The sequence below is a fragment of the Spermophilus citellus genome (assembly GCF_964194105.1).
Source record: "Spermophilus citellus genome assembly, chromosome: 6".
NCBI classification, from domain to species: Eukaryota; Metazoa; Chordata; class Mammalia; order Rodentia; family Sciuridae; genus Spermophilus; species Spermophilus citellus.
The window spans coordinates 151,634,819-151,651,463 of NC_138187.1; the positions used below are offsets into that span (position 1 = coordinate 151,634,819).

Here is a 16,645-nt window from a genome sequence, read left to right on the forward strand (position 1 = left end):
CCCCTTTACTGTCCTACCTCCCACTGTTGGTTTTCATTGTTATTTTTCATTTCCTCTTCCTGTAATGTTTTCCAAGGATTTTTTGAAGACATGGTTTTCTAGCTGCAAATTCTTTTAACTTTTGTTTATCGTGGAAGGTTTTAATTTCATCTTCCATCCTGAAGCTTAATTTCGCCGGATACACGATTCTTGGTTGGAACTCATTTTCTTTCAGTGTTTGAAATATGTTATTCCAGGATCTTCTAGCTTTCAGAGTCTGTGTTGAGAGATCAGCTGTTATCCTGATTGGTTTACCCCTAAATGTAATCTGCTTCCTTTCTCTTGTAGCTTTTAAAATTCTCTCCTTATTCTGTATGTCGGGCATCTTCATTATAATGTGTCTAGGTGTGGATCTCTTATGATTTTGCACATTCGGCGTCCTGTAGGCTTCTAGGATTTGGGATTCTGTCTCATTCTTCAAGTCTGGGAAGTTTTCTCGTATTATTTCATTGAATAGATTGTTTATTCCTTTGGTTTGGAGCTCTGTGCCTTCCTGTATCCCAATGACTCTTAAGTTTGGTCTTTTAATGTTATCCCATTTTTCTTGGATGTTCTGCTCATGGTTTCTTAGCAGTCTTGCTGAGCTGTCTATGTTCTTTTCAAGTTGAAATACTTTGTCTTCATTGTCTGATGTTCTATCTTCTAAGTGATCTACTCTGCTGATAGTATTCTCAATTGAGTTTTTAAGTTGGTTTATTGCTGCCTGCATTTCTAGGATTTCTATTTGTTTGTTTTTTATTACCTCTATCTCCCAGTGTAATTGATCTTTTGCTTCTTGGATTTGTTTATGTAGTTCCTTGTCAAAGTGATCTTTCATTGTCTGATTTTGCTGTCTCATGTCTTCCTTGAGACTCCAGATCATGTGAAGCATGTATATCCTGAACTCTTTATCTGACATTCCATCTGTTGCAGCTATTACCTCTTCTAAAGTTGAGTTGACCTGCATTGCTTGTGGTCCTTTCTTTCCTTGTCTTTTCATACTGCTTGCATTTCTTTCTGCTTGGTGAAACTGTTGTGTTTTTGAAATTTTCCCCCTATTTATTTATATTGCTCTTGTATAGTTGGAAAATCTCCCTTGCAGGGCGGGTAGTGGCTGTGCTCCTCCTCTAATTAGGGTGATCTGTCTACCACGCTGGTCGTTCGCAGGTCTGCCCACCCTGTGGGCGCGGGTGGCGGCTCTGCTCTGCCCCCACTCCAATTGTGGTGACGTAACTACCACGCCCTCGGGTCGTTGGTCCTGATCCGGATGTGGGCGGCGGCTCTGCTTGGCCCCTACTCCAATTGGTGTGACATGTCTACCACGCTGGCAGGCCTCTAGGCCTGTTCCGCCAGTGGGTCGCAGGTCTGCCTACCTTGCGGGCTCGGGCGGCAGTTCTGCTCAGCCCCCACTCCATATGGGGCTACCTGACTGCCTCTCCAACGGGTCGCTGGGCCTTTTCTGGACACGGGTGGTGGCTCTGCTCCACCCCCACTCCAACCAGTGTGACGTGGCTGCCTCGGTGCTACGTGTCGACCACTCTGGCAGGCTACCGGGCCTGTCCTGCCAGTGGGTCGCAGGTCTGCCTACCTTGCAGGCTCAGACGGAGGTTCTACACAGCCCCTACTCCAAATGGGGTGACTTGGGTACCGCGCCGTCGGGTCGCTGTTTCTGTTCCAGGCGTAGGCGGCTACTCTCTTCGGCCCCAGCTGCAGTTGGGGTGTTGTGATACCACGCTGGCGGGTCACTTGGCCTGTTCTGGGTGCAGGCGGCAGCTCCACTCTGCCCCTCTGGCCCCCACTGCACCCAGCAGGACCCGGACCGAGAAGCAGTTACCGCGGGGTCCCCGTCCCTGGGCCAAAGCCGTTCCAGGAGCCAGAACCCGGCCTCTCCGAGCCCGGTGCACGCTCCGCTAGGAGCAGGCTCCAAGGAGCGATCTCCGCGGGTTCCCCAGGCCTAGGCCAAAGCAGCTCCGGGAGCCAGAGCCCGGCCGCTCCAAGCTCTCCGAGCTCGGTGCACGCTCTGCTGGGAGCAGGCTCAAAGACGCAGTCCCCGCATGTTCCCCAGCCCTGGGCCAAAACTGTTCTGGGTTTAGAACCCAGCCGCTTCGAGCTCAATGCACGCTCCACTAGGAGCTGGCTTCAATACGCAGTCTCCGCGGATTCCCCAGCCCTGGGCCAAAGCAGCTGCGGGAACCAGAACCCAGCTGCTCAGAGCTCGGTGCATGCTTTGCTAGGAGCGAGCCCCTAGGAGTATTCTCCACAGGTTCTGTAGCCCTGAGCCTGAGCGATCTGTCTGCGAGACACAGGCAAATGCCAGCCTGAAATCACCTGTTCCGTAGCTGAATGAGCTGAGATCAGTAGAAAACAGGGATGATTCCATCAGCTCTCCAAGATGGCGGCCGCTGTCCTCCTCCGTGGTCTGACCGGTGTCAAGAACCGAACTAGACCACTTCTCTCCTCCGTCTCAAAGCCAGAACTCAGCACTAAGCACGGCCATTGCACCACTGGCAGGAGCCCCCAGAATCCGCATCGCTGCACCCCTGCTCCGGCACCTCGCCACTTCCCAGCCGCGCCACAGACTCCAGCCGCGGGGCAATCCGCCGATCAGGCAATGCGACCCTCTGTGTGGAGAAATCGCCCGCGTCCGAGCCCCTGCAGCCGAACCTCGCGCGATGGAAATCCCTCTACTAGATTCTGGAGCACCTCAATTTCGCTGGAATTTCCCAACAAGACAGCCTTCAGCTGTTTCACCTCGTCTTTCTCCCGCACAGTGACGCGGCGCACGGGGGTGTTGCACTCCCTTCACCGCCATCTTCCTTGTCTGTCTGGGTGGTTCTTAATATCAGCTTATTTCTTGGAATATCATCTCCTTTTGGAAAAGACTCTCACAACCTCAGCAAAAGAAATAGAGTTGTGGTCTCTTCCAAAAGTAATGGCACACACACAGTAGCGATATGTACTCGTATTCTATGAGATGGTATGCTCTCAGGCTGGTCTTCAATTAAGCTGTGTGTACTCTCTCCTTGACCACCAGTAGTCCTAACCCTCATCAGCCTGTTCAGCAGTGATGGCTGGCCACAAATCCTATTGGACATGAAGTATGGTCTATCTCACATACAGCCCCCTTAGGGACCTGGTGGCCATCTCTCCACCCAGACATTTGTCAGCTGGCTATAGGTCTTTCCTATTGGGATATCCCTGATGAAGAAGATCCCACTAAAATTCCATTAAATCCCTTCCGTACCATAGATAATAGAAACAAACATTATGGATGTAGGGACACGTGAGCCAGATGCAGGTTGGCTAACCTAGATTACTATGTTTGCCTGGCGGACTATCAAAGCCACAAACAGTCACGGCTGTGTGGGGGAAAAACTGACTTCTTCTGTAAGTCATAAGGATGTGAACATACAGGGGCTACCTGATGGAACCCAAACCTCCGCCAGTTCTCAGACCATTGCCCCCTTGCTGAAGTAACAGGTACTGAGGTACCCCTCTACCCATTCACTCCTCTCTTCTCCTGTCAGTGCCCACACCGGGTCCCACCAGGTCCTCTTACCAGCTAACCCAAAGCTCAAACCAGCTGAGGAGAGCCCTCAGACCCCTATCCAAGATGTAATGAAAATGGCCTTTAAAGTTGCTTTGTCATCACTGAAAACAGGTTACTAAGAATTTAAAGTCCCTCACAGGCTTTTTGGGATACTCACTCAAGTCTTCCCCTCTGCTCTGCCTGTTCTACTGCTCAAGTTTTTGTTGCTAGGAAAATCCCAAACCCCTTTCCCATTATTCTTTTACATCTCTCCTTCCTCATTCTCAGATCCACGAGCTGCTCTCAGCACGGCCTTCCCCATCCTCCCCCTCTGTACCAGGCCCACAGAAAAGTCTTAACTGACCTTCTCCAGAAGTCTTCACCATGGCTGACTTTAGGACTTTCAGCAAAAGAGTCCCAATAAAAGAGTTCAGTATAGATAAACTTCCTCTTTTCATGTTGCCCTGTTCTACTTGGCCACTGGCTGGAAAAATCAGCACTCCTAAGCTAGACACCCCCTTACTAGTTTTTCACAAAATATGTGAACAAGGCCTCTGGCCTTGAGCTGGGGCTTCACAGAGATGGCTACATTTCTAAGATGAAAAAGTTATCAACTGGGCTCCATGGTAACAGCTGGCAAGGGGAAAAAAAAAAGAAAAAGTTCTCCCCCTCCCAGGTGTCCTTAAAAAGTTAACTTGCCCAGAACAGAGAAAAAAAAAAAACCAGAAACAAAAACTGCTTTTTGTGAACTTCTGCAGACTGTGAACTTCTGAGCCCCTTCCCTTACATGTTGAGTACAAAATTCTGAAACTACCTAAACTTGGGGTTCAGGGGATTAATTGATTACAACAGAAGCAGTGCCCTCTGAATCCGGCTGCAACCAAATAGGACTGTTTCCCTGTCTTCAGTGCTATCTTAGGTGCCTTGCCTTGTCCGTCCCTACAACAGTATAATTCTATATACTTAAACATTATTTATGTTTTCATGAAGTGGTCAACAGACGTGGTTAATTGTATAATGGTGCAGATGTTTCCCAGAGTGCTCTATCATGACGCAGGTTCATTTGAAGATCAAATAAGGGGACATACAACCCGGTTCCGCCGGGAACCTGTGTCCCTCACTTTAGCCGTCTTATTAGGAATGGGACTTGCTGCAGGGGTGGGCACAGGGACCACTGCCCTGGTCCGTGGGACACAACAAATGACCCAATTAGAAACAGCAATGGACCAAAACTTAAAGATATTAGAAACCTCCATCACAGCTTTGCAGGAATCTTTAACCTCTCTCTCTGAAGTTGTTTTACAGAACAGGCGAGGGTTGGACCTCCTCTTCATGAGAAAAGAAAGTCTTTGTGCTGCATTGAGGGAAAAAACGTTGTTTTTATGCCAACCATACTGGAGTTGTAAAAAAAATCTATGAATAAATTAAAAAGACGCCTTTAAGAGCGTCAACGAGAGAGAGAAACCCAAAAAGGGTGGTATGAGTCTTGGTTCACACAGTCCCCCTGGTTAACTATGCTTTTATCAGCCCTGGCCGGTCCTTTAATAATCCTTATATTGTTGCTAACTCTAGGACCCTGTTTGCTCAACCGTGTAGTTTCCTTTCTCCAAGCCCAAATTGGACAAGTCAAACTTATGGTAATCAGACAACAATATACCCCACTAGCAGACACAAAACGTGACACCCCCCAATGATCACTTTTATGATTAAAAGTAGCCAGAAGAAGAAGTGGGAAATGAAAAGTTAATAAAATAGGTACTTGTCACTCCGTTTTTCTATATGCTTAACAAAACACTGTTGAAATCTTAAGATCTGTTTGCTAATCTTGTTCCCAGAACGTGCTGCCCCCAACTGCCAAACGTAACTTCCCTCCCTGCCCTCTCCAAGGAAAGTATATAAGCTCTGCTTAAGCTGTTCTCATGGCTCTATCTCTCTTTGCTCTATTCAAGTGAGCTCTGAGCCCCAGCATGCTGGTCCCCAAATAAACCCTTTGCTGTTGCATGAGGCAGTCTCTTGGTGGTCTCTTCCTCCGACATTTCGCCGGTCCCTTACATTGGGAAGCTTATATAATGCTTAAATCCTTGTTCCATGAGGCAGGGAGGGAGGCAGAATAAGTTATTTTAAAAATTAGAAGAGATTCTTCTTGATGTTTTACTTGTTGCAGATGAGCTCATTATGGTCTCTTCCAAAATTAATGGTGCACACAGTAGCGATATGTATTCGTATTCTGTGAGATGGTATGCTCTTAGGCTGGTCTTCAACTAAGCTGTGTGAAGCTATTCTCTAGCCCTAAGTGCTACCCACCACATTCCCCACAGCTCAAAAAGGCTGACTGTTGGAGACATTAATGACCAAATGATGGTCACACCAACAATGGTAAGGTCAAGAAGCCCACATTCCTGGGGCTGGGGATGTGGCTCAAGCGGTAGCGCGCTCGTCTGGCATGTGTGCGGCCCGGGTTCGATCCTCAGCATCACATACCAACAAAGATGTTGTGTCTGCTGAGAACTAAAAAAAAATAAAAATAAATAAATATTAAAAATTCTCTCTCTCTCTCCCCTCTCTCACTCTCTCTTAAAAAAAAAAAAAAAAAAGCCCACATTCCTGGCTAGAGGCTTGAAGTACATAATGATTGCATGTCCCTGTGACCTTTTTAGAACCTTCTAGTTCCCAAAAGAGGAGTACCAGATGTATCCCAAATTTGTGTGATAATAAGAATTATGGGGGCACTTGTTAAAAACATAAATTACCAGGTCCTTCCCCTGGAAATTCTGTTGGAAGGACTAGGTTGAGCTCAGGAGTCTATGTGTTTTATAAGTACCCCAGATAATTATTGTTATCAGGAAAACATGGGAAACAATGTTTTTAAAATTAGATAGACCTGACTTCACATCTCAGCTGTGAGATTTAGATGTATCAGATTCAAGTTGAAATGATTTCCCAAAATACTGAGGGTCTTCTTACTCCAGGAGTTACTTTGAAAATGGTAGCAGATCTCTTTGGCAAATATTAGGAAACAGAGTAACAGTAACACTTGCAAAAATATGACTTCTCTTCCTCACGGTAAACATGCTTTCTTTTGAGAGCTTCTAGGGTCTTGACTCACAGCTGCAAAATAGATACTGGACCTGATTCACTGTCACAATGGCTTCTTTCAGTTTCCTATTTGTTAATTAATTCCCTATTTATTGAGCACTTCCCTGTATGACGGAAAATTTTCTAGATGTTTTGGATGTGCCCATGAGTAAACCAGTCAAAAATACTTACCTTTATAGAGCTACTATTCTCCACTGAGCTTCCCATTTTCCTCCTCAAGATGAAAAGTTCTGAGAGGAGGGTCTGGTTGCTGGCCCTTACTACCAGGGCCAGGAGGGGGACTATCATACTCCCTGTGGCATCCACAGTAGGAGACAGTTCTTCTTGAAAGTCACACAATGATTTTTTAAATACCAAAATAGAAAGGGTAGTCAGAGAGTGAGTGACCCAGAGGTTTTGAGACACACACACACACACACACACACACACACACACACACAACTTCTATCTCATAGATTGAATTCTGTGCTTATTCATGTCTACACATTTGAGCCTAATAGGAAACAGATGCAGGTGATGTTTACTGATTGCTTATGTGCTTTTCCTGCTTTCCTCCCCATCCCTCCATCACTTCCCTTAAATTGATATAATTCAATACCAAATGGAGACGAAGTGCCCCTTCCAGTCTCATGTGGAAATGGCTCCCTCTGGTGGATGGTGGGAAAGACTACATCTTTCTCTCCAAAAACTACTCTAATTTGGAGACTTTGATTTTTGTTTTTCCCCAAGTTAATCTTCAGCTGGTTTTTCTTTCCCAAGTGTTTAGGATTAATTTCCAAGTGCTCATACCTAATTAACACAAAGCACACAGAAAAACCCTTATCGTCAGAATAGTAGGCCCGCCTATTCTGCCACTGTATCGGATGTTGGCCATGGTTCTTTGTGGCTTTGAGACCCCTGCCGATACTGCTAATATTTAGCATTTTTCCCTGAAGGTATATGTTTTGAAACATAATAATATTTGGGGGCATCAATTTTCTACAAGCGATGAATTCATCAGTTATTTAAAAGAACTTTAAAAGCACTAAAAATGGGATAGTTCTTCAGCTTCTGTATCCCTTCAACTGTCATCTTTGCAGGGAGATAAAATCTTGAAATACTAATATTAAGTCCTTGCTTCTCATCCCTTGTATGTGGCTTTTCTCCTGTTTAGTTAGAAATTTCAATTCATGAAGAGGTTGGGTTGTATTAACAAGAATCAATTTTTTAAAGTTTAAAAAAATCCAAAATATGCTCTTCAGATTTAAAGGGGGGGTGGGGGTGGGGAGGGAGGGAGGGAGACTTGAGTGGAGAAGAAAATAGAGTTTTTTGTCATTTCAATAAGAAAGAAAGAAGAGAGGACAAGCAGATCTCCTGTCACCCCAGTTTCAAGGCACCAGAGGAGGATCAAACAGGCCAGAGAAGAGGAGCTATGAGGCTGGGCCAAGGCCTGGGAGGATGTCCAAGGTGTGGGGGAACAAGGTATGGGAACCAGAGGTGACAACCAGGAAGAGGGCAGAGCCCCATTGGTTCCTAGGATGAGGGGGAAGCATAGAAGCTAACTTATGTTTTATTTCCACACCTGGGTCCTCTGTTAGTCTCCATTGGACAGGAATGTGGTTGCCTGATGATCCCACTGCTGCAGGTATGAACCATCCATGGAGCTGGTCACATGCCACATGTCCAGCACATGCTAAGACCTGGCTGAGTCTTATCTAAAGATCCCAGATTCCTTTGCCCTCCACAATAACAGGCTGCTCACAGCCCCCCAAACCACAGGGTGAAGATCCTTCACAACAACTCACCCCTCTTGCACCCTAATTTTTGAACAAGAAAATTAACAAGGAAGTGTAGGACCAGAACCAAAGGACACATCTAGTTCTCCCAGGAACCAGAAGAACAAAGGAAATGGGAAGGATGATGGAACCCCTTCCCCTGCCCCAGCCCCAGCCCCAGCCCCAGCCCCACTTTGTCCTGACCAGATGCTTTACACTTAGCCATGAGTGAGGAAAACTTGATAAAGTCTTGATAGCCTATGGTTCCCAATAATTTTGGCTCTACCCTTCACAATTCCAGCCTCCCTGACACCCAGCAATGGCATTGTGTGACACAGAAAAATGTCTAGCCTCCTTAAGCTACTTTCTTGATCCTTTTGAGTTTAGATAACATTCACCTACAAACTTCACTGACAGGAGAGTTGTGAGGATAAAAAAAAGCATCAAGAAGAAATAAGTCATTGGATTTTATTATATAGGAGAATCAGAAAAGAGTGGGTCCTGGCAAATCTACTACTTGGAACTTGATTCCCAAGTGTGCAGAGCAGTGGGTGACATGCCTGAAGGGAGAGTCTGACAGTACTAGAGGAGGCAGTGCAGAGGAGAACCCCTGGAGACAGTTGAGCCCTTGGAGCCCTCTCTGTGAGTAGGGTGCTACTCTGTTCTTCTAGACCTCACTGAGCAAGAAGCTGCAAAAGGGTCTGACTTTCTGCTTGATAAATCACAAAGTAATCAAAATAAAGAACTCAAAATGAGTTCTGAATTCTATTTAGTCAAAATATGATTTCATAGTATCATCATGAAAGAGATCCAGAACCAGAAAGAATGAACGTGGTTATTATGTTGGGTAAATTATTATTATTATGTACTAAATTTGACTATGGTGGATATTCCATGTGGTGGAGTGAGGGATATTTGTAAAAAGTTTCAAAAGCAGGATATAGAAAATTTCTTTAATGTTCTCATGGGAGGGGAGTGGGCGATACAGAGAGGTGCAGGGCAAGCAGGTACCGTAGCTGGAGCTGAGGAGGGAAACGCTTGGGGAGTTGAGAGAGGAGGTCTTAGTTGCAGGACTCTTATTCTGTTCACCTTTCCTCTATGCACTGTTCAAATAAGGCTGAGGGAAGCCAGAAGGGAGAGGGTGCACGTCCATTTCAGCAGAGTCTGCAGTTTCAAGGTAGGACCCCCATGAAGGAAGGACACCAGGTTCTGCTTCCTGGCCGCTCACCTCTCACAGCTTCTCATCCAGACATCTTGGAGTATGAAGGCCACAGGGCACCACCAGGGGGCGCATCCAGGTTCAGTCTTTAACAAAAATGTAGCAATACCACAAAAAAGAGAAGCCATAGATCCAGATCATCAAACTGGCATTGAAGACCACATGCCAGCAGAAGAAAGTGGTGGCAAACGCTATGTCATTTTTGTCATCATCCATCCATTTATAGCCAGAGATTGGCTTGAACAACATAAAGCCTATCTGTACCAACCAAGAGCCTGTGATCATGTACAAAAAGGCCTTCATTGTCCATATCAGCATGGCATTGGGAGCCCAGAGCTCTGCAGTCACTACCACCGTTAGCAGGAACATGGCCTGGGTGAGCAGGATGTGAAACTGCAGTTCTGCTCCTTCTGTGTCCTGCATGTGAGACACCATCAGGGGCAGAAACAGAAATATGCCCAGGGCTTGGGTGCCTTGCTCCAGAGCCACACACCGCTGGGGCATCAGGTTCTGGCTCACCATATCTGCACATCCCGTCAGGAAGAAGGTCAAATAGAGAGTGAGGTGCTGCCACTGTTTGCGGTACATAAAGTCTCTCTGGTGATACATCTTGCTGATAAGAACCAGCTGTCCATGAACGCTGTTCAACTCTTGGGCTACTAAAATGAAGGCACTTAGGATCTTCATCGGGCCAATGTAATATATCTGCCGTAGCTTTGCCCATCTTCCTTGGTCCCAAGGGCGACATGGTGGATATTGGACACGGGAGTTGCAGATCAAGGCCCTAGAGACGAGCTGTGCCTGGTAAAGTCCATAGAGGAACAGAGACAGCCCTGGGTACAGATGACCCTCAAAGCCTCCCATGGAACTGAAGGCGGGTGAGCCCAGAGGCAGAAGCCAAATGTTCAGGGATGGCCTTTCTCTCAGGGCCCTGGAGTGTGGAGGGAGCCGGGTGAAGCTTATATTGCCCACCCAGCCCACCACATCCACACACAGAAGGGAAGTGGTTGTGGAGGAGGGCCTAACTGTTGGGGTGGGTGTCTTGGTTTCCGTCCTGGCCTTCTGCTGTGGTTCACTGATAACCGCCTAACCGTTGACAATGAAATGAGCACGTCCTCCAGCACAAGGCCAGGCCTCTGCATGGTCGAATCCTTGCCTCTCCACCCGCTGTCCTTGATCCCAGTGCCACCTTCCTTACTCCCCTCCTCTTAAGTCTGTTCAGGCTACAAAATAATAGATACTATCAATGATACCAGTATCAAAATACCACAAACCGTGTAGCTTATAAACAACAGAAGTTTATTTCTCACATTTCTGGAGGCTGCAAGTCCAAGATCAAGATGCCGGCAGATTTGGTGGCTGGTGAGGACCTGCTCCCCCAGGGATGGCTCTTTCTTGCTGTGTCCTCACACTGTAGGAGAGACAAGACAAGCTGTTCACTGGGCTCTTTTATGAGGGCACTAATACCATTCAAGGGGGTTCTGCCCTCGTGACCTAATAACCCCCTAAAGGTTCTACTTCCCAATACCATATCTGGGGGTAAGGATTTCAATAAATGAATTTTGGGGAACACAAAATTCTGATCACAGCACCTCCAAATTCACAGGACATAAGGAAGAACCCAAAGAAGGCATAGCAAACACAAAATGTAGAGCACAGTCCTTAAGATTCCTTACATGTTGTTGTTAGATTGTGTATTCTGTGCACGTATGAATGTGTAACAGAAAATCCCAGCAGTATCTACAACTATAATGCACCAATAAAAAACTGTGGGAAGAATAAGATTCTTTACCATATAACCTTGTACAAACATGATGTCCGCATGCAGTCCTCTAGATATAGACCTTGGTAAGAGCCACACATGAACCTATGGAGTGCCCAATTATCCTGATGTAATCTCAAGATTGCCAGAAAAATGTTCATTCCTAAGAATGTCTCTTTGCTGATCTCCAGAGAGAACTTGGATGCTACCATCTGAGATTCCTTCCTTTGAATTAAAGCAATGTTTTTCCAAGTTAAAATGCAGATGGATGGGTTCTACTCAAAACTCTTAACTCAGAATTTCTGAGGGTGGTGTTCTGCAATGAGCATTTCAGTAAGCACCTGAAGGTGATTCTTCTGGAGGCAATGTGTCCTACACGTTAGACACCACTGGGGACATCTAAATTTTCAGATGCACAGAGCAAAATGTTAAGCATTGGTGAGAAAGAAAGCTCATTAAGCTAGTAACTTATTGTGAATTCGTTTTCAAATATTTCTCTTTTGAAATTTGCATTTATTTAGAATGTAATGGTCATATTATGTTTCATGACAGCCAACCAAGTATAGGGGGTATCTCAAATTTTGTTTCACATAGATCTTACATATTTCCATTTTTGTTGGTAAACTATGTTTTTATTTTTGCTGCTGTAAATAGATCTATTTTATTTTATAATTATTATTGATATAAGAACCTATAATTTTGTATTGATCTTCATATTAATCATTTTGTCAGGCTGTCATATTGTTCTAATTTTCAAATAACTTTATATAGTCATATCATCTGCCAAGAAAAACATTATCTCCTTTTAGATATGCTTTTGCCTTTCTTTTGTATTTTCTGTAAGTTCCCATATATAAAGTTCAAAAACATGCAAAACTAAATAACAAAAAGTGTGGAACTCTAATCAAAATTCAGGAGAATGGTTACTTCTGAGAGGGGAAGATAAGAAAGACTTGAGAGGAACACAAAAAGCATTGAAAATAATGAGAATGTTTTTCTGGTCTTGGAGTTAGGGTGTACATAGGAGTATTGTGTCACAACTTATGTGTCCTATAAATGCTATTACACACTCAATATTAAAATTTTAAATAAAGAAATAAGAGAACTAAGTAGCACTATGTGGGTGAGTGAGACTCAATATCTGACAAGTCTACTTTAAGGTGAAGAGTTTGGAAGATAACTGTAGAGGGGCTTCTTCAAATGCTAAAGTGATTTTTATTTTTATTTTTTTGTACCAGAGATTGAACTCACAGATACTTAACCGTTGAGCCACATCCCCAGCCCTTTTGAATGTTTTATTTAGAGACAGGGTCTCGCTGAGTTGCTTAGGGCCTCGCTGAGTTGCTGAGGCTGGCTTTGAACTCACCATCCTCCTGCCTCAGCCTCCAGAGCCACAGGGGATTACAGACATGCACCACCTTGCCCAGCTAAAATTTTATCTAGATCATCAACTCCTATTATATGTATTATTCTATGACAAACTTTTCTTTTTTCTCTGTCAGTCATATAATGTGTTGGAGAAAGAATTATTTTGTTACATAGAGGTGTTTTTATTTAAAATTTTTCTTTATCCAGATCCTTATTGGTAGACATATTAGTTTTTTTCTTCTTCAGGAACATTGGTGAGTGAATTTTCTTCTTAGGGTAGACAGCCATAAGTGAAATTTCCAGGTCATGGACTGTGTTAGTCAGCTCTCGTCACTATAACAAATACCGGAGTCCCACCAACTTCCAATAGCGCCACAGGCTGAGGACTAAGCCTTTAACACAGAGGCCTTGGGGAACATTCCGGATCCAAACTGCAGCATAAACTATTCTGTTTTTGTTTGTTTGAATAGATAGTGACAAATCTCCCCTCACAGTGGGATACTGATTTTTCACTTGCCCTTGTGACCTTTAAATCAATAAGTTCTCTGGATTCTCCTTCCCCAGCAGCTCTTCCAGGGGTTCCCTCCACTCCTACCGGCTTTCCTTGCTCAGGCATCAGCAATTCAGCCCTACTGAAAGGTCTCCCATCAAGGTTCCAATCCTCCTCTATTCCCACCCCACTGCAGCCAGGTGACCTTTGGGACAAGGGAACTAATCATTTCATTGGCTAATTTCAATTCTCCAGTGGAATGACACTGCCTCAGAGGCAAGATTCATGCCCTTAGTTTTGTGCTTAGGCCTGGTCTCATTCCAGCCCCTCTCTACATGTACCAGAAGCTCTAGTTCAGCCTGGAATGGTCTTCCTGTTCCCCATCCATTCTCTACCTGGGAAACTTACTCTTCCTCATTTTTCCTTTGAGCCTTGGTTAAAGATGGCCTCCTCTCTGCTGGGCAGGGTACTTTTCTGTACAAAATAAACACATCTCAATCATTATATTTTCCCAAGCCATGGTTTGTTTGCTAGAAATGTTTAAAGTCAGAGACTATATCTTACTATTTTTTTTTTATTTAATCTATCCCTGTGCCTGGCAGTGCTCAATGCCTGTCTGATAGATGCGTGAGTAAATTAGTGCAATATCAGGTGAACACAAGGTCTCTACCATAAAGGACTTTCTAATCTAGTTATGAAGACAAAACAGACACATACAAAAGATGTCAGGTCACTAATGCTAAGTGCTAAGTGACAAACGAGTGGAACAAATGACTAGAGCCATGGGATTAAAAGAGAGATCTCATCCTAACTGTACAAGTCAGGGCAAATATGACCATTCACAGTTAATGGCTGGAGAAGCTCTAACATGTAAATTCAGATCTTATCTTTGGTCCCATTGTCCATGGGCACAGAGAGGCAGAATGTAAGGGTGTGGTTGACCTGGCATAATTTTAACTTCTCAGCAGAAATACAGACATTCTTGCATAAACCAATGTTTCTCAACACTTTTTTTCGTGTTTTTTTTTAAATTGTTGCATAATAATTGTACAGAATAGTGGATTCCACTGTGGCTTATTCATACACTTATATAACATAACTTGATTAATTGCACTCCTCAGTACCTCTCCTTGCCTCCCCCTCCTCCTTTTCCTAGACCCCTTCCTCTACCTAATAGTCACCCTTTTGCTTTTATGATGTCCTTCTGTTACTTGTCCAAGAGTCACTTATTTTGCATAACATGATAATCTTCAGATCCATCCTTTTTCCTGCAAATGGTACAATTTTGTTCTTCTTTATGAAGGAATTCAACTCCATTCCATATTTGTGCCACATTTTCTTTATCCAGTCATCTATAGATGGACACATGGGATAATTCTATAACTAGGCAATGGTGAATTTTGCCATAATAAACATAGACATTTGTGTTTATGACTATGCTGACTTTAATTCTTTTGGATAAATGCTGAGGAGTGATGGAGCTGGGTCATTTGGTAGTTTGATTTTTTTTGGAAGAAATTCCATATTGATTTCTGTAGTGGCTATACTAATTTGCATTCACACTAACAGTGCATGAGTCGTCACCCCCCATATCCTTGCTAGCATTTGTTATTTGTGGTCTTAATGATTGCTGTTCTGACTAGAGTTAGATGGAATCTCATTGTAGTTGTGATTTCCATTTCCCTGATGCCAAAAGATGAGCACTTTTCCATAAATTGAATTCCATTTGTACTTTTTAAAAGAAGTATCTGCTTAGTTCATTTGCCTATTTATTAAATAGATTGTTTTTCTGATGTTGAATCTGAGTTCTTTTTACATTCAAATATTAATCCTCTGTTGGAAGAGTAGCTGGCAAAGATTTTCTCCCATTCTGAGGGCTGTTTCTTCACAATGTTAATGATTTCCTTTGCTGTGCAGAAACATTGTAATTTGATGCCATCCTATTTGTTGATTCTTGCTATTTATTTCCTGAGCTATGGGAGTCCTATTCAGAAAGCCAATACTTTTTACTTTTGTCTACTCTAAGGAGCTCTTCAACATGTTTTTCCTTATTAACTTCTCCCTATGAAAACTTAATATCACTCTGCTAATTAGAAGCAAGGAGTTCTACCGATGGAGCCAGATGTATCACTGACATGTAAGATGAGCAAGTGCCAAACTGACTAAGTGATGTTCGGTGACCTACATGGATGCTGCCACCTGAGACAACCTTGCAGGTACCCTTGTGGACATTTACCACTCTCTGGGTCACCACAGGGACAGGCCCTGGTGGGCACAGTATTACCTTGTTGAAGATTCTTTGAAAATAGGTTACAAGTCTCACCCAATCCTAGTGAAAATAGTCTCTGGGTTGGGGCCCATGCATCTGAACTGGAATCAAACCTTTCTTCCACAGCGGTGCCTTGGTCCAAAACAGGTCATTCTTCACCCTATGCTTGGGAAAGAATGCACTAGACTAAAAACTACCACCCAGTTATCAAGGTATCCCTTCTTCCTGCCATCATCAATCCACAGATTCACCCCAACAGAGTGGGGCAATGTGTTAGTCAGCTTTTCATTGCTGAAATAAAATACTTGAGACAATCAAAAGGAGGGGAGATTTATTTTGGCTCATGGGTTCAGAGGTTTCAGTCCACAGTTGGCTCAGTCACTTCTGGGTCTGTGGTGAGGCAGTAATATCATGGCCGTGGAAGCATGCAGCGGAGGAGCCGCTCAGCTCATGGTTGCCAGGAGGCAAAGGGAGAAAGAGGAAAGGGCCAGGGTCCCCAGGATACACAAGGGCATGTCCACAATGACCTACTTCCCCCAACTAGGCCACACTCTGTAAAGTTTTCACATTCTCCCAACAGCACTATCCTCTGGGGACCAGGCACTCAACACATGAGCTTTGGGGGCCCATTTAGGATCTAGACCACATCTTCATAAAAGCAGATCCCAGCCATGAGAGAGGCTGAGAGAGGCTGGTCCTTGGGTAAGGGGAACTGAGGAGGCAGGAGGCTCAGAGGGGGATTTATAGGGGATGGAGAGAAGGAGAGAGGGAGAAGGCAAGAAAACATGGAGAACTCAGAAAGAACAAAAGAGGGCGAAACAGCTCTGAGAGGAGAGGCAAGGAAGGGGAAGCCAGGGGCTGTGCTCTCCCTTTCAAAGATGGAGGTAAAGTCCTCTGACTCAGACCTGGGGGACATTATCACTTAGCAATTAAAGAAAAGTTTGATCTGTGTCTGAGGCCTCATTCAATCATTTGCTGAGTGGATGTTTTAAGACAATCTTTATCTTCTTTAAGATGGAATCTCCTAAAAAAAAAAGACTCAATCTCCTTATATATAAATGTAGAATTATGGGGATTTCATGGAGCATTGTATTTTAAAGCGGGTTATAAATACAAATACTGTTATATTAAATTGTATAT

General features: G+C 44.2%; 1 protein-coding gene across 10 annotated transcripts in view; it reads right to left on the reverse strand.

Annotated features, from left to right (window-relative positions):
* Positions 1-16,645, reverse strand: part of LOC308652420 (transmembrane epididymal protein 1-like) — an 85,482-nt gene that overhangs the window by 9,679 nt on the left and 59,158 nt on the right. For 4 of the 10 annotated variants that reach the window (XM_081300261.1, XM_081300260.1, XM_081300259.1 and 1 more), the window contains 3 exons: positions 13,645-13,710; positions 10,927-11,027; positions 9,389-10,839 (listed from right to left, as the gene is read on the reverse strand). In XM_081300261.1, the coding sequence (XP_081156387.1) occupies positions 9,698-10,480 (783 nt within the window). In that variant the 5' untranslated portion in view covers positions 10,481-10,839; positions 10,927-11,027; positions 13,645-13,710 and the 3' untranslated portion in view covers positions 9,389-9,697. Of the gene's footprint in view, positions 1-9,388; positions 10,840-10,886; positions 11,028-13,631; positions 13,711-16,645 lie in introns of those variants that run through there. The other 6 variants (XM_081300251.1, XM_081300249.1, XM_081300255.1 and 3 more) reach the window with 5 other exon arrangements.